This window comes from Thermobia domestica, chromosome 13 (assembly GCF_964235325.1).
Source record: "Thermobia domestica chromosome 13, izTheDome1.hap1.1, whole genome shotgun sequence".
Taxonomy (NCBI): domain Eukaryota; kingdom Metazoa; phylum Arthropoda; class Insecta; order Zygentoma; family Lepismatidae; genus Thermobia; species Thermobia domestica.
In genome coordinates this window covers 208,267,167-208,291,863 of record NC_137466.1, presented here as the reverse complement: position 1 = coordinate 208,291,863, position 24,697 = coordinate 208,267,167, and the positions used below count along the sequence as shown (strand labels likewise).

Sequence of the window (24,697 nt, the reverse complement as noted above, 5' to 3'; positions counted from 1 at the left end):
GTATATATATATATATATATATATATATATATATATATACTTTGGAAGTTACTTGTTCAAAGGAATTCGTAGTATTATTTATAAGCACTGGACGTTTTATCTGATATAGGACCCACTTTTTGCGGCAATTTAAAAACGGTGGCCCAAATCGAAAATTGTTTCCTACAAAAGTTGTTTCGTTTTTCAAGTACTATTGAATGAGGTATGATTCAATGCGTGTTCCTATTTGAAAATTAGAAGTTGGCCCCTGGGCCCCCTTGAAGGAGGGCCCTGGGAGTCACTACAACAACACCATGTGATGCGCCCTATGACATTTTCCTATCTCAGTTTTTGTTTTATCTTTTTATTCTCAGCCATTTCGGATTTATAAGCACTGGACGTTCTAGCTGATATAGGACCCACTTTTTGCGGCCATTTAAAAACGGTGGCCCAAATCGAAAATTGTTTCCTACAAAAGTTGTTTCGTTTTTCAAGTACTATTGAATTAGGTATGAATCAATACATGTTCCTATTTGAAAATTTGAATTTGGCCCCTGGGCCCCCTTGAAGGAGGGCCCTGGAGGTCACCACAACAACACCATGTGATGCGCCCTATGACATTTTCCTATTTCAGTTTTTGTTTCATCTTTTTATTCTCAGCCGTTTCGGATTTACAAGCACTGGACTTTTTATCTGAAACACCCTGTATATATATTTAATTATACACAAACACACACTATCATTTAAAATATCCTGTTTATGAATCCATATATATATATATATATATATATATATATATATATATATATATATATATATATATGTTAAAAGCAATGTGTATTGTACAGTAAGGGACACTTGTGGATGGTACACTTCTGCTGTAAATTTCCATATGGGAGTGCCACCCAGAAGTGTTCCTTACTGTACAAAACTTCGCTGTTTTTCGTCGGCAAAAAATCTTACGCGATTCATTTTGATTTATAATACACAATCAAGTACTTTTCAATGTTCTCTGAGTTCATTGATAGCCGTTTGTCGGAGACTATGTTCTTATACGTTGGAAAGGATCTTTCAACATCATATGATATTGTAGGGGCGTATTTCAACAAGGGAATATTTTGGGGGGATATATCTTCTGGGATGGGAATCGCGACTTCCCCACTGAGAATCTCACACACACTATCAAAGGCTTCATATCCAGTATTTCTTTCTAAAATCAGCTCAAACTTTATGTAAGCTTTGTCACCAGCTTCACCTTTAATAACTACAAGTTTTTCCCTTACACTCAGGGATGTAATGGGGCGTATATGGGAGTATACGGCGTATACCCACCTAATAATCTTATAGCCCAGCGTATACTCACCTCAAATTTATAAGAAAACGAGCATATACGGGGTAAGTACATGCTATATTTTCGAAAACGGTCGATGGTATACCTACCAAAAATTGTAGCAATGCATCACTGCTTACACTGTTTACAATATCGAAAGACTCCTGCAATGAAAGTCCTGAAGATTCAAGTTTCTTTATGCTCTCTGAAAGGAAGCCAAAGTTGCTTGCAATTTATGCTATGCTTGAGATAATTTCAGGATCATTAAAAGCTGCTTGAGGTTCACTTACTGAAATCGGGGACTCTGGTGGGAACATGTCAACTACAGACTTTACGTGCTTAAAATGTTGGTTGTAAAACACGATCGTCTTTATCCAAGTTCCGTAACGTGTAACTACGGGTTCAGGAGATAAAGGTACATCCGACAAGTGTTGTCTGTAACATTGCACTCGCTGTGAAGCTTTCACAAAAACCTTTTTTTGTACTGGATATAAGTTTGTTCACCCGAGGAAAATTACTTTTCACTTCCTTCGCCACACCTTGGAATGCGTGAGCAAGGTTCACCCGAGGAAAATTACTTTTCACTTCCTTCGCCACACCTTGGAATGCGTGAGCAAGGTTCACCCGAGGAAAATTATTTTTCACTTCCTTCGCCACACCTTGGAATGCGTGAGCAAGACAAGTGAAATGAATTAAATCCGGGTGCAATACTATTAAAGCTCTTGCGGCTTTCAGCATATAAGCAGCAGCATCAGAGATGAAACCAATACTCTTTCTTCTTGAACTCCATGAGGCCAAAGTACTTTCGACCCACTGTTCACAAATCTTGCTATTGTTGCATGATCTGTACGGTCTAGTGTCTGGGAAGAAATTAAAAAAGGTTGAGAGGGAGCTTCAGCGTTTAATTTGACAACAATTAAATTAGCCACGTAGCGGCCCGCTAAATCTGCAGTTTCATCTATGGCCACCCATATGTGGGAGTCCCCTATTTCACTACAAATGCTCTCTATATTTTCCTGGTAACAAATATCAAGATAATTTTTCCGTAACGTCGATTCATCTGGAAATTTGACGCTTAAAATATTTTTCTAGGAATTTCCGGTATTCGTGTATCTGAAGCTTATACCAAGGAATATTAACAGCCACCATTGCACAACACAGTCTTTGAAAAATTCGTTTGTTGTAGAAGCCCCCTGCTGCACTTGGGTCAGAAGAATTTGCTTCCTACCGGAACGCAATTCCTTGTTTCTAGTGTGGAGGGTGCTTTTCTTATGTTGCTCTAACTGCGATTTTATAGATAACCCGATTTTTAGTCATATATTGTACATACTACGACTTTAGCATCAGTCGTAAATGCTTCATGTATTCCAATCCATGATTTTAATTTCGCTGCTAGTGAAGACGCGGCCGCTGCCATCTTGTCGCCGTTATCGGATAAACACTCGTTCAGAATGCCAGTCACGTCAAATTCTGCACTTCACGAGTCTACAAATAATTTATTGTCTACTATCTGGATTTCTGTGTTGTATATTCGAGTACAAAAATAAAGTCAATTCGTTTAACAGTAAAATAACTAAATAAATCAACAACAACTTCAATATTACTGCGAATATCTTCTAATGGGTGCTCCAACTACAATTACGATGAACAAATTGCTCTGGGTATTTAATTATGCGTGATTCTATGTACGACAAGCTATCAGACGCTATGAGACGATTTGAATAAACGACGTAAAACTAAAGTCACTATGGCTGAGAAAGCAAACTGTACCTGCTAAACTAAGAATATACATCTATTCAAACGTGACTGCATGAACAAACGCGCCAGCAATCAGTAAGATCAAAATAATCCGAGTTTGGGTCAGTTTCCCTTTGTTTCTCCCCCTACATATGCTCTACACTGTCTGGCTGCCCATCAAATATGTTTCTTTTCTTGCCGTTCCAATGACAATTGCAGCTTTCTGTGCAAATTAGTCGACTATCTTTGAATTCTAATTTTCAACGTGTTTCTATCTTATCTGAATTTGTCAGAAGCAGAAGACATTTCGGCTTCTGCGATCCACTGTTACTCATTCCCACAGTTACTATATATTTTGCCCCATCTGTCTTTCCTCGAGTGAATCGGATGAAAAACAAAGGATAAGAAAAGGCATGCTTTCCTCTTATGTTGTTTTACCTTCCACAGAAAGATGAAATGAATGTTTGTTCCAGGTACGGTAAAAATAGCAAGGATACAAAATGTCACTTGTGTCGTTTTAGGCATGTGATTTCGGATACCTTGGTGTGTTCTATGCACTGCCTAAGAGAGACAAGAGTCCGTGGATGGTGGTTCTATCAGATCACTTGTTCTACTCACTTGGATTCTTTGAAATTCGCGCGAAAGCTGAAACATTCTAAGCACAAGTTATTTCAAGCTGTGAAAAGGCAGAATATCCCCTGGAATTTAGCTGTCCATATTCTATAATGTTGTCAGAAGTAGAACAAATTTGAAAGAAGAAACCGAGCAACTGGCTTTTTTCCTTTTGTTATACTATTAAGTAAACTTTAAAAATGAATATTCTTAAAAAGTTCACGATAACCCAAAATATGTAGAAAATATGTAGCATCATAAAAATATGTAACATTGTGTGAAATATGTAAAATATGTAAAATCAAATTTACATATATCAATGTAAACGTCTTGATCGATGTACACTCATGTCCAAAATTATTGTCGCATGTCTATAAATATGTTGTTCTAGGAATATGATATAATAATGAATTCGCCCGATATCTCTTATAATGTTAGTTTGTGTATAATAGGCAAAGACATGTATGTGGCAAATTTCATCTCAAAAGAGCAGTAAATAAGAACAATAAAATGAAAATAAAACTTTCTTGTCCATTTAGCAACATTTTGTTTTACTCACTCTAATTTTCGTATTTATAACTATTTTCCTATGAAATTTACATCAGACACACATTTCCAGATTATACACATAGTATCGGTATTAAAAGTGCCCTGCAAAATCATTATCAAATTATATTGTTACAAGAAAACAGTTATAGATATGCGACAATCATTTTGGACATGAGTGTACATCTGCATTTTTGTACAGCTACATACAATCAATTAAAATATGTAATTACATAAAAGTCTGAGGCTTAGTTATAAATTGTCTTATTTTCAGTTATTGATTGTTTGAGAAGAAAACTTAGATACTTTTATATACATTATCTGTCATGACTTGAATATGTCGTCTTTTAATTTTAATCTTAACATATGATTTTTAATTGAAATGTTTATATTGAGTTGAGTTTATTTTCAGTTTAACATCCCTTTCAGCAGGGAGGCTATATGTGACAGGACCTACTGATTAAGGTGGAATCCGAATCAAATGAACTCAAGCCTGGAATCGAACGCGGGTCTCCCACGCTAAAGGTGCGTTTGCTAACCGCTTAGCCATGAAGATCTTGAAATGTTTATGTTGCTGAATTATACTTATATTCATTTGTTGAAAATTTTAAGAGAAAACTCAAATCTTCACCCACGTTTTTTCAATAGAATCTGCAGAGTAGATACCAAGTCTCCATAGTTTCTAATAGTTTCATAGTAGCCCCCTCCCCTATATTCGTTTTACTAACATCTTTTAACGTAATTGTTCGAATTTGACATGCTTTACCTTTTTCATAAATTTGTCTATGCTGACGTTATTAATGTTTAGAATTGTATTAGCAAGATCTAAAGGTGCAGGATCTTCAATTGTAGGATCCAAAAGCTGAATTAAAACTTTCATTCCTTCCAGAGCTTCTTCTTTAGTCACTCCTGGAGGCAAAGTTCTGGAAAAACAGATTTAACTATGTTAATAATAAAACCTGAACAATTTTTACTTCTAGATTCATTACTTCTTGTGATAAAAGTGCAAGGGACAATAATAATTCGAATTATTCTTATCACATCGATTGTACTGTAATAGAAGCAGAATTTAATTCGATTCAAACAGACATCAAAGTTCACATGAAAATATAAAATATAATCGACTTAAAAAAATACAAGATAGAAGTACAAAATTTGTTTCTACTAGACTAATTCATAAAATGATTTCAGAAACCCAATATTTCCTTTATCTCTTTGAACTAAATCAAGCATTTAGAAAATTTTCTTTTGTAGGAGTTATAATATTTATTACAAGCAGTGAAACTTCTACCATAAATCCAGTTCTTGTTGATCGCAACTGAAAACAATGAACATAGATATAACAGCATATTAATATAGTTAAAGAAAGATCTACCTATAAATGTAGGCAATCAAAACAGTAAGTTGAGAGATGCTTCAGGCTGAAAAGTGATATTGTTTTTGGTATCCTAGGCTGACCATATATATACATATATATATAATCGTATTATCTTGAACGAGCTTTCCAATCTCTAAGAAATTTAGAAATAACTTTGATCAACTAAAAGAACAATTTTATGCACTCTAGTGTCTAAATATTTGTGTTTCTAAGTATTTGTGTGTGTGTAAGTGTTTGTAAGTATTTATGCGTAAATGTTCGTAAGTATTTGTGTTTGTAAGTGCTTGTAAACATTTTTGTTTTGTAAGTGTTTGTAAGTATTTGTGTTTGTAATTGTTTGTAAGCATTTGTTTCTGCAACTGTGTTTATAAGTGATTTTTAGATATTTGATTTTGCAAATGTTTGTAAGTGCTTGTCAGTATTTGTATTTGTAAGTGAATATTGGGAGACAGAGATGGAAATCCGCTTCATATTACATATTATATCTGAAGGCTGTTTATTTTAGCTTTGAAGTTACACAAAAATGAAATCTAGCCAAAGCAAACACCTAGTACAATATACTCCTGACTATCTTGCTCGCAACCATCCTGCCTAGTTTTCTTTTATCGTAATTACATGAGGAAGGCAAGGCGTTGGATTGGCAACATTGTTAAGGCATTGGAAGTGGGCGTCTGCTATGATCCTCCTACGTGTCGTGTGCAAAATACAGGTTGTGACAGGAAAAGAGCAGCGGTTCTGCTCCTTGTTAATTGTTTCGTCAGTGTGTAACGGACCTCAATACAGTACACTTGCCACTGTTCCTGTTTATAACTGTACAGTACGTACAGTACTGTATTTGTAAATTGTTCTTGGGGTATGTTTAATGTTCATAAAGAAATGAGTTCATAGAACTCCAGCCTATCCGACTTTTTTTGTTATCCGATCTGCCCTTCCGCCACATTATGCCGAATACTTCGGGAGTCTACTGTATTAACAATGTGTTCTAGTTTTGGAAATGTATCGTTGCCATCATCAGTCACATTATCTAACGTTAAATAATATGTCTGATGAAGGTAATGACGAAACTATTATAAGGTTTTAAAATACAGTATATATTGCCGAAATTTTAATAAGAGTTTTATTTTAATTACAAATTTTAATAACAATGTTTACTTATATTATTTCGTATGTACCATGCATCAGTAGACAAACAATAACGTATAAAAGCAAGGCAAGCCAGTTGAAGAATAAATCGTGAAAAAAAAAATACAAAAGTTAGTAATGTTGCTGATAATAGTGGGATCATCATTGGTAGTAGAGTAATTAGGATCATCACTCTGCAAGCAAGTGAGAGATCGGAGACACTACCTGTTCAACAACTATTTTTTTTTTTTTTTTTTTTTTTTGGCATTATACAATTAAATCTGATACTGAATGAAACAAGGAAGGCATTGAAAGCATGATTCAAATAAAATTCTTGATTCATAGTTAAATAACTCTTTTTCTTTTAAAGGAAATCAACAAGTATACCTCAGTAGTGCTTGCAATATCAAGTGTAGTACCTACTCACAAATGTTACTTCAACATTTAGAACATACGAATAGGGAAATATCTTAGTCTCTATTTTAATATATAATGATTAAAATTTAAATTCAGTTACTATTCACTTTCAAACATAATATACAATTAGTGCTCATTGAAAAATTTAAAAGTTATTTCTATACGAAAATTTACCTCGTTCTGGTTAAACATTAGTTAAATGAAATATAAGGCTTAGTAGCTACATAGTTTAAGTTCATTTACGAAATTAAAAAGAGAAGTACTACCACATTCTGGAGACATACTTCCAGCGAAATAAGACAATATGTAGTACTTAACTTTTAGAAGGATTAAAATCAGGGACGGATACAGAAATTTTTTGAGGAGGAGGTGCAATTTTCGGAATAGAGATTTCCCATATATATATATATATATATATATAGGTGCGGATCCAAGGGGGTTATAGAGGCTATAGCTTCTCCTAATGCTGTTTTACACTGGATAATGCGGCTAACTATGGTTTAGCCCCTGTCTTGATCATATCCTGAATCCACCACTATATATATATATGAGTGTGTGTGTGTGTGTGTACATACGCTGCTAAGTTTTAACTTGCAATATTAACTTTCAAGTTCCGATATCCCCCTACATTTGACATTTTTACATTAAAATAACTGCTTCTACTTACAGATTTTTGTAATTCCTGAATTTCCTTTAAGCTTTCGACTCTCCCCTGGAGTCTTCGTCATGGAGTAATTTATTAAATTTTCTTTACTGAGTTGCTCGCATGTAAAATTTACTAATAAGTAAAGTGGTGCAGATGGGAGGACAACGTTAATATGGATCGCGTAAAAATAGGAATACAAAGTAGAAACTGTATTCAGTTGGCTAAGGACACAAGTGGATAGAGAACTTTTTGTGAACGCGGCATTGAATCTTCTTGTTTTAAAGCCAAAGTGTTAGTTAGTTAGTTATTGTAGAATCAATTTCTGGTAATCGATCAAGTTTTATGGGCTAGGTCTCATAGAATATTTTGTCTGGGGAACTCTTCTATGAGAAATTAAAATTAAATCCACATGGTTTTTCTATTAGGTTTCTATTATCTTTAGCATAATTTTATTTCTCCAATTAAGTAAATAACCCAAAAAATACTCACAGTCTATCGAGCTCCCTGATGAGTTTCGACTTCTGAATTTTATTGGTGTTACAAATAGTGACAGCAGGAAAAGGAATGTGCCATATTGGATAATGAGTTGTTTCCACACTGGTGATGGTTGGACTGGAATCGTATTTGTCCCAAACAAACCAGATTAAAATTCCTGCTCCTACGAAAGCTGCCATATTAACTATGAACCAAATAGTTCTGAAAAAAAAAAAAAAACATTATTCAAAGATTAATATTTCAAAAGTAGATTAAAATAAACATTTGTGTAGCAAAATGTGTTTGTTTATTCTAGTTTAAATGAAATCTGCGTATCAATAGAAACTGCTAGAAAATACGTTATTGTTCATACAACATCAGTTGTACTTTCTTTATAATATGTGAATGTTGTAACTCTTCAGAATAGTCACTAACTATACAGGTTGTTACAAATATTTGTCACACTCTTTTGGAAAGAGATTCCTCATATCAAAATAAGAAAAAAAAAGTTCATATGGACCTGTGTTCAAAAGTGGATAGTTTTGGAGTTGTAAGGTGCCGAAAACGCGAGAGAAGTGAACATGAAAAGTTCATAGCTCAACTTCTATAAGACCTGTCGTAGTCGGGTCAAGACATCACTGAGGAACTGGTATGTGAACTATCCAAATATCCATGTTTAAGAATGCTCCAGTACTTGCTCAATCATTTTTAGAGATATGTGGAGAGTGATCAAGTACTCGTAAACAGCCTTTCTAAAAATGATTATACAAGTAAAGGGAGGTTCTGGGATATTTTTATAGTTCACATACTAGTTCCTCAGTGACCCAGGCACGTAGCCAAGGGGTGGGTCCGGGGGGTCCGGACTCCCCCCCCCCTTCGGATCCAGAAATGAATATATTAAGGAAACATGAAACAAACGAAACGAGAAAAAGATGAATCAGCGTCAAAAGTATAAAGCTACACCAAGCGTAACGAAACATTCCGAATTCCGTCTATCTCCATGTTAATACTATGGACTACAAATGACGATCGATAAACCGTTTCAATAAGATAGACTCTCAGATAGAACTTAAGAAATGCCGAGAATCACCAATAATATGAGTCATTTTGAATTTCGCAGCAACACTAATCCATTTTATGGGATGTCTTTACTCCCGAAAGAGATCTTATTGCTATCCTTGACGGCATTAAACGAAGATAAGAAAAAGAAGAAGACAAATAGAACCGAGTTCAAATGACCTCGGAAAACTATATCTTTTTCAATACTTTTTTAATATTCTTTTACTCAAGATTTCATCATAGTTTTTCTGATTAAAATACTTTCTATCATAACCTCATTTCATTGTCCTAAAAACCAATATAGGTACGTTGCCAGTAAAATAGTTTAGATTGATCGATCCCCTGGTGTGTAACCACAGTATTTCATGTCACGCCTCCCCTCCCCCCCCCGCCATTACGAAATTCTGGCTAAACGAACGAATATATGTTGCCAGTAAAATAGTTTAGAATGATCGACCCCTAGTGTGATAACCACAGTATTTCGTCACGGACCCCCCCCCCCCTATTGCAAAATCCTGGCTACGTGCCTGAGTGACCTCTTGACCCGACTACGATAGGTCGCATAGTAGTGGAACTATGGACTTTTAAAGTTCATTTATTCACGTTTTCGGCACCTTATAACTCAGAAACTATCCACTTCCGACCACAGGTCCATATGAACTTTTTTTTCCTAGTTTGATGTGAGAGATCAATTCCCAAAACAATAAGACAAATTTTTGTAACACCCTATATTCCTCTATTGGAATAATACAAATTTAATCAATCAAATGTAGAAGTAGTGACAACAACTCTTTTGTTTTTAGGTTTCTCCTGATAATTAATATTACAATTGGTTTATATATTAATTATTTGTATACTACATTAAATGACAACTTCCATCAACCAAGTATTGATACACCAATTACAATTTTTTGACAATCTTCCAATTAAATCTACTGGGAGCCAAAAACAATGCTACTGTTTGCACAAACTGAAAACAGAATATCAGCATTTTTCTGTCTGAGAGCGGTTTTACTTTTCACTTGTTAATGTAATCATTTTTCTATCCTAAGCGATATAGTATTACTAATAGTACTACTATATTATTATTACTATTATTTGAATTATTATAAACTATTACATGTTGGCTGTTCCTTATTGCTGAATAATTACACTGCTCTACAATGATTTTCCTGTTTGGAAACTATTAACGTTTTTTTAATGTTTTTGACCTGGGAGTTTGCTCTATCACGTGCAGTTAGTTTGGCTCTATCACGTGCAGTTTTCTTAAACTAGAGGGGAAGGTGAGAGGAAAATAGCCATATAAATGTATATTTCGGAAGAAATTCTGATTATAATTACAAATATAAAAAGATACTTTCGATGCCATATCCTGATCATCTTTGAATTTGTAATAAAAGATGTGCTAATAGTGAAAAAATATGTACAGTATCTGGTAGGACTAAATGGTATCGCAACGTGTTATACGTTGAGAACGCAATAACGGCGCTATGTAAGCTGTGATTGAGAGAAGAGCTGATCGCCATATGTTTGTTGTTGTGTCTAGCTGTGATATTTGTTGTTGAATCGAAATGAAACGTATGAAGTGTCGGAACAATCCTGATTATTTCTGCTACATTTGTGGCAGTTATTTAGTGTCGAAACAGAGACAAAAATTACATCGTTTGTGAAACGTGCATATTATGCCTATTTCGGACTACAGTTAGAGAATAAAGGCAAATCATTTGCGCCACACACAATATGTAAAGTATATGTCGAAGACCTGAGGAACTGGACAAAAAGTAAGAAGAAATCTCTACGTTTCGGAATACCAATGATATGGCGTGAAGCAAAAGATCATACTAAAGACTGTTATTTTTGTTCGTGTGAAGTTAATGGTTTTACCGCTAAAAACAAACAAAGCCTTACATATCCTAACCTGCCATCTGTATTACGACCTGTACCACATGGTCCTGGTATTTCAGTACTTTACCTACAGCAAGAACCACTGTCTACAGATTCTGCTTCTAGTAGCACCGAATGTAGTGATGAGATGTACGGCAGAGAAGAGGAAACTGCTGAGACGAAGTTCTTTACACAACCCGAGTTAAACGATTTAGTGCGAAATTTGAATCTACGCAAGCAAGCAGCGGAAATCTGAGGTTTAAGGCTTAATGAAAAGAATTTATTGGCTACAGAGACATCATGTTCATATTTTACACATCGTGAGAAAGAATTTGTTCAATACTTTCCTGCCGGCGGGAATTTAGTTTTTTGCAAATCTCATGATAAATCTCACAGGAGATGAATGTAATGCAGAGGAATGGAGGCTTTTCATTGATTTCAACAAGTGAAGTTTGAAGGGTGTGCTTCTTCACAACAGTAACCAACAATCTTCTGTACCCATTGCTTATGCTACACATTTAAACGAGTCTAACGAAAATATGAAAATGCTTTTGAAAAAAAAAAATCAAATATGAGGATCATCAGTGGTTATTGTGCGGCAATCTAAATGTGATATATTCGCTTTTTGGACAGCAGCAAGGATACACCAAATATCCATGACGCATTTGCGAATGGGACAGGAGAGAACGCGATAAACACTGAACTCAAACTGATTGGCCTGTCAGGAAAAGCCGCAATAGAGGAAGTAAAAATGTGAAAAAGATCTGCCTCGTAGACCCTTCAAAAGTCATATTACCACCTTTGTTTATTAAATTGGGTCTAATGAAACAGTCTATCAAACTCTGAATAAAGATGGGCAGTGCTTCCAGTATCTAGTGATTAAATTCCCGGAACTTTCAAGTACTAAGTTAAAAGAAGGTATATTCATTGGCCCTCAGGTCAGAAAGCTGTTTAAGGACTTAGACTTTGAACATTGTGTAACAAGTGTTGAAAGGGAAGCATGGACTGCATTTAGGGACGTATCACAATTTTCTCGGGAAAAACAAACAAGAAAATTACAAGTACATTGTGTCTAACATGTTCCAGAAGTTTAAAACATTAGTGCAAAATGATTCTTAAGATTCATTTTCTGTATTCACATTTAAACAGCTTTGCTTCCAATTTGGGATTTAAGTGAAGAACATGGTGAAAGATTTCACCAGGATATCAAAGCAATTGAATCCCGGTATCAGAGACGTTAGAGTACAAGAATGCTTGCGGGTTATTGTTGGGCGTTGGTACGTAAAGATTCACGAACTACTCACAAAAGAAAGTCTAGATTCAGGAGTCTCTATATGAAAATTCAGAGACACAAATGAGGTAAGTTGTTTATCAATGACCTTAATAATTTAGAATATCAATTTTCAGATTGGTTATTAAGCAAAATAATGTTCCTTCGTTAGAAATATATAGTCGTGATGTTACTCTATATTAGCACCGTTGTTGTGTAAATAACACAGTTTATGCAATCATTTTTTTCGATTTGTGAAAAAACCTGACGTGATGGGGAGAAACTAATTTCATTTTCGTAATTAGCAACCTCAAATTATATAAAATCAGGTGTCAAATCAAAAACAGCTTTCAAAAACTTTCATTTTGTCGAGCAGTGTTATTAATTATTAAATTTGTACAGATAATTAAATTTTGTGGCATTATTTATTTTACTTGTAATAAAAGCTCTTCATACAATCCATTAGTGTGAATACAGTTTTCTCATAAACATTGTTCAAGACAGATTACACTACATACGATAATAATTTTTATTTATCTATTTAAAGAAAGAAGAAAATTTATTATACTGGGTGTATCTAATATATTAAAGTATATACATAAAAATACATAAACATACTAAATTATAAAATAACAATATATACAAAATATTAATGGAATAAATAAAAGAATACTGACAGAAATTAACAAGTAAATTTCCTACTTGACTTGCTATTACTTCTCCAAAGGAAATCGGACTTCCTAGATTCCCTTTATTAATAGAGCTTAACGTACCGGGTATTCAGAGTTGAGAGGACTTCGGACTTCCAGAAGTCATGTCTATCTTTCGGTGTTGGGCAGATTAATTCAACGCCCTTATTTCTATATTGCGAAAATTAATTTTAAGTATTATATTTTGTAGACCCGTTCCAATATTTTAATTGAATCGAGTAGAATTGCTGAACAAAATCAAGTTTGTTATTCGACTCGTATATTTAGTCTACTATTTTTATTCATTCGATAATGGTCATGACAGTCGTAATAGTCATACACTTGGACTCTTCTTTTGCAACACCAAAGTAGCAAGTTTGATTAGCGTAGTATCAACGTAGGCCCTATACACATGTTCTATATATTGAGCCTTGTGGGCTGGAACTGAATGTTCATAAACAGTTGCATAAAACCGCTTCTTTCTGTCAACTACCGTTCTTGCTCTATTACGTCCAACGTTAAAACCGGAAATGGTTTATTTCTACCATTTCTAGTTTGAATATCGGCTCAGAAAACGAACAACTCGATTCTTAATTTTTTATTGCCCTACATTCTGACCAAATTTGGTGATAATTAATGAAATATTTCTTGAGATTTTTGACTCCAGTACGGACGGACGGACAGAGTAATATATAAAGGAGTTTTGGCAATCCAAATTCCTTTTGTGCCCAACATATTATACAGAATAATGTAACAATTGGCGATAAAACTGATGCACAACAGGGTACTTAACTACGAAATTATGGTTGAATTTAAATAAAATTCAAATGTTTTAATTTTGGAAAATGACTAGTTGGGGAAAAGGTGAGAGAGAGAAATAAGTTATGATTAAAAGATAAAGATGAGCACTAGCCTAACAAATTTAACTAGACTGGTGTTGTTTCGGTCATTTGGATGATGATTTTTTTTTTTCCCTGAAGGAGCGTGGATGTACTGGAGTTAGCCAACAACTGGATTTTAATTTTACTGGACTGCCAGAGGAGCCGAGCTTATTCTTGATGAATTGCCTTTTACAATGATGCTTTTTTACACCTTTATGCCACTATTCAGATGATAAATTCAAATGTGTCTGCGGCGATGAATCAACAGAATGGTATTTTCGGGACATGGGGTTGGACGTCCTCCAATACTGGGATTTGCTTGCCTCCGATGATTTTTGCACCTTCCTAAACTTCGTGGCGAATACCCCCTGTCGATATGTCCTCCGTGGTTATGTTTGGTTGCAAAATAATGATTTTGACGTTCAGTGAACTTGGATATGTCAAGCTGGGTAAGAAGGTAAACAAGGAAACTAGTTGTGTTTGTTAACAAATATGTGATCATAGAAGCTGTTTGGAAATGTATAATCTTAATAAAAAGTTTTTATTCCTTGAATTTTAAAGAGCTTATGACTTTGTTAAAGATAATTGTGAAAATAATTAAATAAAATTTAACAAATTAAATTAATAGTTTGCAGTTATTTCACTGTCACATCACTGTAATTACAAAAATACTTCACACTTTAAAAAGACCTGGATTTAACTATCATATTATTAGTAAGTATTCCACTACAAAGAATAGACTGTATAACTAAACTTGTTGTGTTAATAAGTAGTCCAGGAACTTTAGCATTTTTCTTCGGAAAAATTAGAAGCCAAGGTTTTTCTTCACAAAAACGTTCATTAGGTCATTCTAAATGACATATCAAAAGTCCCCGACTTTCTGCTGTACGCTTCCCCTTTTTTCGGGGGGTGGAAGTGGGGGAGGAAAACGCAATTTAAAATACAATCAAATTCAGCTTATTTGCATGTTAACCTAAATATTCCGAATAAAAAAACAAAATTTACCGCGAACGCTTAGCACATTCGCTCGTAAATGTTTCACAGGAAGTCCCAAAGAATATCGGGTCGGGTTTCGGAAATATGACGTCATCAAAATGGCCGACACCATAATTTGTAGTGTGTTGTGGGAATGGTTATAACTTTCCGCAGAATAGTGGTAAAACCGTCGTTTTTGTTTCAGATTGAAGATAATTAATTACCAATTGTACGGAATGAAACGTAGTGTCTGTATCGTTAATTTCTTTAGAGATGCAATAACAAAAAAAACTAGTTTTTGAGTACCTGGTTTTAAGTGTAAATGCAAATAACTCAGTAATCAAAAGATATTTCAAAATGTATCTTCAAACAATGGTTGTAGAGCATTATAAAACTTTCCAACGGTACCTGTAGCTGCATTTTTTGCATTTTGAAATGTAAGGAAGGTATGTTATTTTATTTAATAGACCGACTCTTGTAAAGACAATATAAGAGTATTTTTTTTAATTTTGAAAAAAAATGGTTATAAGATTCAATATCGCATTAGAATCCGTAAGTCACATACACCCCAGACACAGATACAAAAATGAGGATTTACAACGTTCGGCGATAGATTCTTATCGTTTGTAGAATGAGAAATGTAAAATTCAGAGTAATAATGAATAAGAAATGTAAACTATTCAACTTACCTGAAATGGTTTACTTGTTGAGTTCCTTTGCTGATTGAAAATAATAATTGTAATTATAGGAGGTCCACCTCGTTTGTCACCTCTATTTCTTCGGCTTCCATGAATATTTCACGTTTAGAGATTCCTTCTGTTGGAGTGACATTCAAACAGAATTGTCCGTGACAATTTGTACAGGCAAGAGAGCAGAACAGACCCAGATTTCGACATCCACACACATTGCCGCATCCTTTAGAACATGAACAGAAAATCGGTGGATCAGGTAGCTGCGTTGATAGAATTGGTAGTAACAAATTGTCTTTCATAACCCAACCCCACTCCTCAGGATTTAGTTGGTTTCCGAGCCATGTTTGTACGTGGTAATAAACCCGAAACAAATGTTGTTGTGCTGCAGCTGAAGTCGGTGGTAGGGCTTTTAAATCAACAGACTTATTTCTCTTCACTAATTTGGTGAAATAATGATAACGGCAATCATTTAGTGAAATGTCATTTGCAGATGCACCGTATAAACCCCCCAAAAAACTGTATGCCATTTTCAGTTATTTCTGCATGGGAAACATTACTTCGATTAAAAATTTCTAAGACATGTTTTAAATTTTGACGTTCTTGTAATAATTTCAAACAAGCTGATTTCCTCTTCTAAAAAATGGCAGATGTTCCATCACAGCTTGAAAAAGCATGTAGAAATAAAATGTGATTTTTGCATACACCTTCTAAACTCCTTGATGAGTAAATCTTCCGCTTTGTCTTTCCTTTTCCTGGCTTCAAGGGAAAAAATCTAAATTCGGCGGAGTTTGAGCTATCATGATTACTAACAAATCAATATCCTCACCAACAATAACTGTAGAATTAGAATTAATTTTTGATAACGGGACATCAGCATCATTCTCTGCTTGTTTGGCATCAATATTGGCAGCCTTCAATTTATCAGTGAGCAAACCAATCAACCTACTTTTGTTATTCGTATTGGTGAGAAAGTTTTATTGGCTCGTAGTCGCAACCATGTTTCCATCAAATATAAATGTTGTTGATGCTGTTTTCGAGCACCGTCGAAGTTGCTTCATGCCTTTTACATTTTTCTGAGGATTACCATATCCATCAAATACGATGACAGTGCTTTGACCGAAGTGTTTTTCTACATATGTCACATATTTATAACAAATATCCATGAAAGAATCGTTTTGACAACACACCACCCGATGAAGAAGGAACCCACAAAAGTTTTCTAGTCCTTCAGAAATGTTGCTCGCACTTAACAAACCAACAACAAACTTAGTTAAAACATTCTCTTTTGTACTTCTTCCATGCACAAAGCCTCTTCGTATCTTTGAAGACTTCATGAGTGACTGTTCTATTACCATATCTGTTGGAGTTCCACTAAAAAAATTGTCTGATCGCTTAGCGGTGAAAAAGTCTGCAGTAAATTTTCTATAGGTGTCTCCATCCATTGTGTTCTCCAACTTTACCATGTCTTGTACAAACAAGTTGACACTTTTAGCGTACAAAAAATGTCCTCCGGCGTTTAAATACGGAATCATCCTCTTCACTGCAGACAAATATCCTTCCAATCACCCATCCTCTCTGCCCTAATAAACTCTTTGAGGATTAACACCATATCTAAATACTGGACCCATAATTGTGCAGTTGGACCTCTCTCTTTTAGTTGGGAACACTTATCTTAATACTTACTTTTAATATCACTGAGGAATCATAGCTTTTCTACTGTTGAAAATGAAGGTGTTGTTTTATATAGGTCTTGTAGGTTGACTTCCATAAATTGTTGTTCTTCACTGGATAAAGACAGTTCATTGAAAATTATTTTAGACAGAGCTATTAGCAGAATAGTATGACCTCTGACAGCTCGAGGGTAAGCATGGTCCATCAACATTTGTCAACAGAATGAGAAGCGTAAATAGTACTCAACACTTCTTTGAGTCCACTGCCAGTCATGATGAAAATAATTGAACCAAGAAAGGACATGCACATATGAAAACCTCCTAGTCTGACCACTATTTTGGATATACCAGAATTTTCACCGGATGAAGCAATGATTTCCCTTACTTTAATATAAAAGGGCTGGTCAAAGGTTATTACACAAGTATTGTGCCCATACTTGAGACTATCTTCGAGAACATATTGTAAAGTGCTGTAAATTGTGTTGTCGCTTGCAAGACTCTTTACAAATGCCAAAAACATGACACGTGATTTGTAGTGGTCTTCCTGTTGTGTCAACAACTCTATGAATCCACTCCACCCAGGAATGCGCAGTACTTCCTTATATTTAGCATAAAACCACAAGACATCCGCATTTCGAAGACTAGAGATAAGTGTTGGGCTGCAATCAAGCTGTTCCACAATAATGTTTTTACATTTCAAAATAATAATAATAAAAAAATGAAGGTACAAGTAACGTTGGAAAGGCTTTATAATGTTCTACAATCTTTATTTGAAGATATATTTTGAAACATTTTGTGATTACTGAGTTATTTGCATTTACACTTAAAATCAGGTACTCAAAAACTAGTTTTTTTGTTATTGTATCTCGAAAAAAATTAACGATACAGACAGCACGTTTCATTCCGTACATTTGGTAATTAATTATCTTCAATCTGAAACAAAAACGACGGTTTTACCACTATTCTGCGGAAAGTTATAACCATTCCCACAACACTCTACAAATTCTGGTGTCGGCCATTGTGATGACGTCATATTTCCGAAACCCGACCCGATATTCTTTGGGACTTCCTGTGAAACATTTACGAGCGAATGTGCTAAGCGTTCGCGGTAAATTTTGTTTTTTTATTCGGAATATTTAGGTTAACATGCAAATAAGCTGAATTTGATTGTATTTTAAATTGCGTTTTCCTCCCCCACTTCCACCCCCCGAAAAAAGGGGAAGCGTACAGCAGGAAGTCGGGGACTTTTGATATGTCATTTAGAATGACCTAATGAACGTTTTTGTGAAGAAAAACCTTGGCTTCTAATTTTTCCGAAGAAACACCCATTTTTTGACTAAAGTTCCTGGACTAAAGATTATAGTTCTCGTGTTTGATGCCCATCTGAATCGGATTGTAAATCAGGCTTACAAGAATCTTGGGTTTGTAATGAGACTGAAAATTAAGTTTCAGAACATTAATACGCTTAAAATTCTGCACAATGCATATATACGTCCCAAATAAAATACACATCGATAATTTGGAACCCTAGTCCAGAAAAATATGTGCAACAATAAGAGTTAATTCAATCTAAATTTGTGCATTATTTAGTATACAAGGATGCAGGATATAACCACGATATAATTGCACTTATACCAAATTAATTACTGCATTATCTTGAAACAAGAAGAGCTTACTTTCCTGTCTGTCTTTAAACAAACTTATGTATATAATGAGATAGATTCACCAACATTAACCTCAGAAATCTCTTATCATGTTCCGAACAGGAAAAATGTGTTTGCAGGTACAAACTTTTCGTGAATTAATACAGGATACAAATGTATTGAGTATATCGTCCATTTTAGGCGCAGAGAGTGGTGTTAATCTTAGTTGACCACCAATCATTGTATCGGCTGCATCTTTCCGTGGTCTATGCCTATGGTACCTTAGAGACTATCTGATGTTTCTTTTATATTTGACTAGCTGAAATACCCATTCTTTACATAGGGGCTGTATTTGGAAGTCAACGCCTGTGGGAGTTTCATCATTGATCTCAGTGACAGCGAAAACTATGGATTCGACTGTAATATCGGTTATTTTCTACTACTTTTATATGTCCTGGTAAACGCCCTCCTCTGAGACCCCCATGGTTCCAAATTTGAAAAAAAAAAACGCTTCGTCTTGGTCTGGGGCCTGGACCTAGGTACCCGTGACCGAAATTTGGTATCTCTCGGTCCACTTGTCTGGTCCCCAGACCACACACAGACAGACAGATACACAGACAAAATAACACTTTATTTTATTCGTATTAGATAGATTAGAAATCAGATATTAGATACTCACTTCTTTAATTGAGAAAAACATTAATCTAATAGTTAAGTCAGAAGCTTATCAGCAGCGTCACTGATTAATTTTATATTACTTTTGAAGTGCAATCTATTTTACATGGGCACTACTAACACCACATCCAAATGGATATTTTTTGCTACATTTGTATAGCTGCTTCATTTGCTTTGAATTACCTTTTGCTTAATTTCGTGACTACAGAGTGATACATCAATATATCATGGATCATATTTTTATATCTGGAGTGGGTGGAGAGTAATCCATCTCACTATTAGGGGAGTACATTCACCAATTACTTTTGACTGGTTTTAATCTCAAACACAGGGATTACGGAAAAAGAGTCAACAATGTATATTTTATTTAGGATAAAAACCAGTCAATAATAATTGGTAAATGTACTCCCCGGAACATACTCCACATAAACATAGTAATTAAAAGTCTCCAAAACATTGATTCTCGTGTGTTGGATGCAGTTGGGGTTTCTTGACAATATATCTGAATACTTTGAGAGGAGTAGAAATGATGCAAAGTTTCAATCTTACTTAGTTGATATGATGGAGTTGTTATCAGCATTAGACATGGATGACGCACGGATAGGTAATATAGTGCAAGCTTCAATAGCTTCATCCTCTGCCTTGTACTGAAATTGTCTCTTCCTCTTTCGACTTCGAGCTTGCACTGTATTAACTATCCGTGGGTCATCCATGTCTAATGCTGATGACAACTCCATCATATCAACTAAGTAAGATTGAAACTTTGCATCATTTCTAGTCCTCTCAAAGTATTCAGATATATTGTCAAGAAACCCCAACTGCATCCAACACACGAGAATCAATGCTTTGGAGACTTTTAATTACTATGTTTATGTGGAGTAAAAAATCATGCCAAATAACTAGTGAGTAAAGGAAAGGAAAGTTATGCAGCTGGTTTGCTATACACAGAGCATCGACGGTGACCATTCTATCTGTTCTATTGCCATTACTTATTTGAAGTAAGGCATCATAAACTTTCCCTGTTTGATACGAGGGACTCGTATCTGAATGGAGTCGGAGCATCAATTCGGCTCTCGCATCTTGTGGTGCTCAATGGTTTTAAAGTGAGACTGCTAATATATTCTTTTAGTATGGACCAATGTTGAACCGATGCAGAAAAAAAAAAATTCTAACTTCTGTGTAAACTTGCAACGTGGGTTGGATTTTAATACATTAACCTCCTTATGCTTTGCAATCCGAAAAAAATAGGAATATTTCTCAAGTGGAAGGAAGGCATATGCCAAGCTTAATGAAAACCGGATAACTTTTACGAGAGTTATCATGGAACAGACGGACAGACACACAGATGCTAATGGACTCGAATAATAGAAGCTTCATTAACGTTCACATTAATCGAAATCAAAGTCACATATTGATTTTGGGAATTTGTTATATTGCATTAGTAAAACATCTTTTGCTTTACGATTTCAAATTTTAGGATTAGGATTAGGAATAAGAATTCTGGGCTTTCGGCAATTATAGCTATGTTAGTCCGTCACTAGGATTAGGATTAGGAATTAGATTTGTGGGCTCTCGGCATCTATGGCCATGTTAGCCCGTCACTAGGATTAGGATTAGGAATTAGATTTGTGGGCTCTCGGCATCTATGGCCATGTTATCACGTCACTAGGATTAGGATTAGGAATTATATTTCTGGGCTTTCGGCTTCTATGGCCATGTTATCACGTCACTAGCATTAGGATTAGGAAATAGATTTCTGGGCTTTCGGCTTCTATGGCCATGTTATCACGTCACTAGGATTAGGATTAGGAATTAGATTTCTGGGCTTTCGGCAATTACGGCTATGTTAGCCCGTCATGTAAGAGGGATGACGTCTTTCGGCGATCACACTGCTCAGGGGATTGGAGAGGAAGAAAGGAAATAGCCTGAGACTATGTGTTAGGTAGGCTATATAAAGTAGAAACTTTTAAATAAAAACACAAATGAAAAGACGAAATTTTCAAAACATGAAAATTGTAACTAACCTTTCACTTATGGACAATTCCGCTTCGCTGATGTATTTGAGGCCATGAATTGAAGATTTCTTGCAGTATTCTTGAGCGACTGACTTCAGAATAATGTAATGATTTCCGCAGTTTTTGTTCCAAGGAGTAGCCGTTCGCATTCGCCTTCGCGAGCGTCGTCTGAAACTTGTACGTCTCATAATTTTATAAATCAAGCATACACTGTTGTTAACTTAACAACTAAGATCTTTCTGTTTCACAAGTAATTTTAATTTGTGTCATAAAACAAATTCTTCAAAATTGAGACCCAAATTATGATAGTGCGGTGTATTTTTCCGTACACCGAAATGTCCTGTAAGTTATGGTTTTCAAATATACACAAATTATGTAGTTATAACACTGATTTGTATAAACTGTTGAAATTCTTTGAGTTTTCAAGTATTTCTCATATTTCTCAAGAGTCACTCATGAAAAGACAAAGCTCATGTATTAAAGAAAATCAAGTGCTTTCGATCTTTGCACCATAGAATTTTCACCTGCAATCACTTACAATACTAAAACAAATTAAATTCAAAACATGTAGAAATAGTTTCTCAATTTTCTTTCACTAAACTGCTCATGATAATTTGCAACTTTGAAACACTTCAATCCATTAATATTTTCCGTGTTTTCATATTTCTGTAATTATTTCGTTGGTTCAAGATTTAATTTTTAATTTCATGTAAAAATGCACAAAACATTTTAGCACCTGCTACATTTAGCTTTCAATCATAGTGTTACACAATAATTTAATACACAAAAGAAACTTCACAACGTCTTTTTCTTTTAAGGTTAAAAAAGTCTTCTAGAGTTCAATTAAATGACTTCGGTTTTGAGAAAATTCATTGCATTTATTAAGTGATTGAATTTTAAAGAAAAACTTGATGTAAGTGAAATAGATTTAAGCTTTACAGAAAATTTCATATAAGCCCTAAGTAAAGTTGTTGCGATAACAAGCTTAACGGAAAATCAGACATAAGTAAATTTGTTTTGATAAGAATAATAAAGGAAAAGTTTATATAAGTAACTTTTTGATGATAAAACTCAAAGAAAAAGTTGATAGAAGCAAGTTTGTTATGATATGAAGCTTTAAGGGAAAGTTGATGTAAGTAAATTTGTTGTGATATGAATCTTTAAGTAAAAGTCTATATAATAAATCTGTTGTTGTAACAAGCTTAAAGGAAAGCTCAATGTAAGTAAATTTGTTGTGATAGGATTTAAGAAAAAGTTAATATAAGTAAATTTGTTGTGATAATTATCTTTAAGGAAAAGCTTATAAAATAAATTTGTTGCGATACGAAGCTTAGAGGAAAATCAATATAAGTAAATTTGTTGCGATAAAAGAATTAAGAAAAAGTTAATATAAGTAAATCTGTTGTGATCAGAAGATTTAACGAAAACTTGGTAAAAGTAAATTTGTTGTAGTAACAAAATTAAAGGAAAAGTTAATGCAAGTAAATTTTCGACGTAACATAAGCATTGGTTTTATGGCAATGTATACAGTAACTACATAAGTTTGTTCTTACACTTCTCAATGATTACGATACAAAACACAGCTAACTTCGAAGTATGTGTATAACGTTGCATGATATATTGATTCACTATTGTCTTGTTGACCACGAGCTTTTCAACAATTAACACTCTCTTTGCACCTGAAATATGTATTCCAATCTCCTCCAATAATTTCTGACTGGTTGTTTCTTCTTTGAATCTCTGGTATGAACGAACGTTTGATGAAAGGTAGAAACTCGTGTGTTTTCTGGTAAACTCAACTTCTTATTTTTTCTGTGTGATTCAGCTTGACTCACCCATCCCTCACTCCCGCTGTGCCCTCAATATCTTAGCAGATATCTCACGAAAGAAAACGATCTTCTAATTTCCTGTGACCTTGTCACCTTTGTTTGTTCTCCATGTCTCTATGTTTATCAATGAACTTCTTATTCTGAAGTAGGCGGGGCTGCCACTAGAAGACAAGGTGGATATGTGATAGAGATCAAATTAAATACACACAAAAGACTATTAAAAGGGATAATAATCCGCCTATCTCTGGAAAAATCAATGATATGCTTTGTAATTGAAATCAACAATAATGGTCTTTAACTTCCATTCAAACAGAAAGTGTACACATCTTTTTTGTTTCTTTTTCTTTTTTTTTTTTGTTTTTTAGTAATTTCAAGAAATTATTTCGTTAGAAAGTTAACGGAGTTATGAATTTTTTAAAAAATTACTAACCGGAAAGTCGATTTTTATGACTAACTTCTCTCCATGAATTGCAAAAGAGTAATCAATATATTTATCGTACGTCTTTGTAATTCGTCATAAAAATAAGTTGTTTCAGAATTTTATCACTGTGGAATTTATAAGGAAATTGAAGCGAACATTTGTCACGTGCTTTTCTCTTTTGTTCTCGGGCAGCTCAGTGGCTCATTAGTAGGGGTCCTTGTTAAAACGAGAAGTCCTTGGCTCGATCCCAGGTAGATAACATTATTTCCTTGGGTTTCCTCATGCTTTCTCACGTTTTCTTACACATTCTCTTTCTACAAATTCTGTCTCAATCATTCACTTTCATCGTTCATTTCCTTCCTTTACCTTAAAGAACATATACGAGGGACATGATAAAAGAAATTATAATTTCGTTTTCATTTCTCTATGAAACGAGACAACAAAACGTTATTTCTTGCCTTGTGGGTAACACTAGAGAATACAAATGGAAAAAGGCAGGGAGTAGAAAAGTTTTATTGTAGAAAAATCGCTACAATGCAATTTCCGTACAATGCTGTATAAGCTTGTAATCAGTGCCGGATTTATTTATAAGATAAACAAGTTATAGCTTAGAGCCTCACTCGCTTGGGGGTCCAAAATATTTAAAGAAGAAAACTTAGTGTAACGTAATTTCCAAATAACAAGAAAAAACAAATAAGATAAAACGCTTATACAACAATGGTGTTTTGTATTGTTATGTACGAGTACTTTGGC

The 24,697-nt window shown here is 34.5% G+C and overlaps 1 protein-coding gene across 1 annotated transcript in view; it reads right to left on the bottom strand.

Annotated features, from left to right (window-relative positions):
- LOC145667957 (sodium channel protein Nach-like) overlaps positions 1 to 21,843 on the bottom strand; it is a 68,413-nt gene extending 46,570 nt beyond the window's left edge. The window contains exons 1-3 of the mRNA XM_081735382.1: positions 21,704 to 21,843; positions 8,257 to 8,463; positions 4,971 to 5,127 (exon numbers count right to left, since the gene is read on the bottom strand). Of these exons, the coding sequence (XP_081591508.1) occupies positions 4,971 to 5,127; positions 8,257 to 8,463; positions 21,704 to 21,843 (504 nt within the window). The remainder of the gene's footprint in view (positions 1 to 4,970; positions 5,128 to 8,256; positions 8,464 to 21,703) is intronic.
- Positions 21,844 to 24,697: the final 2,854 nt, after the last annotated feature.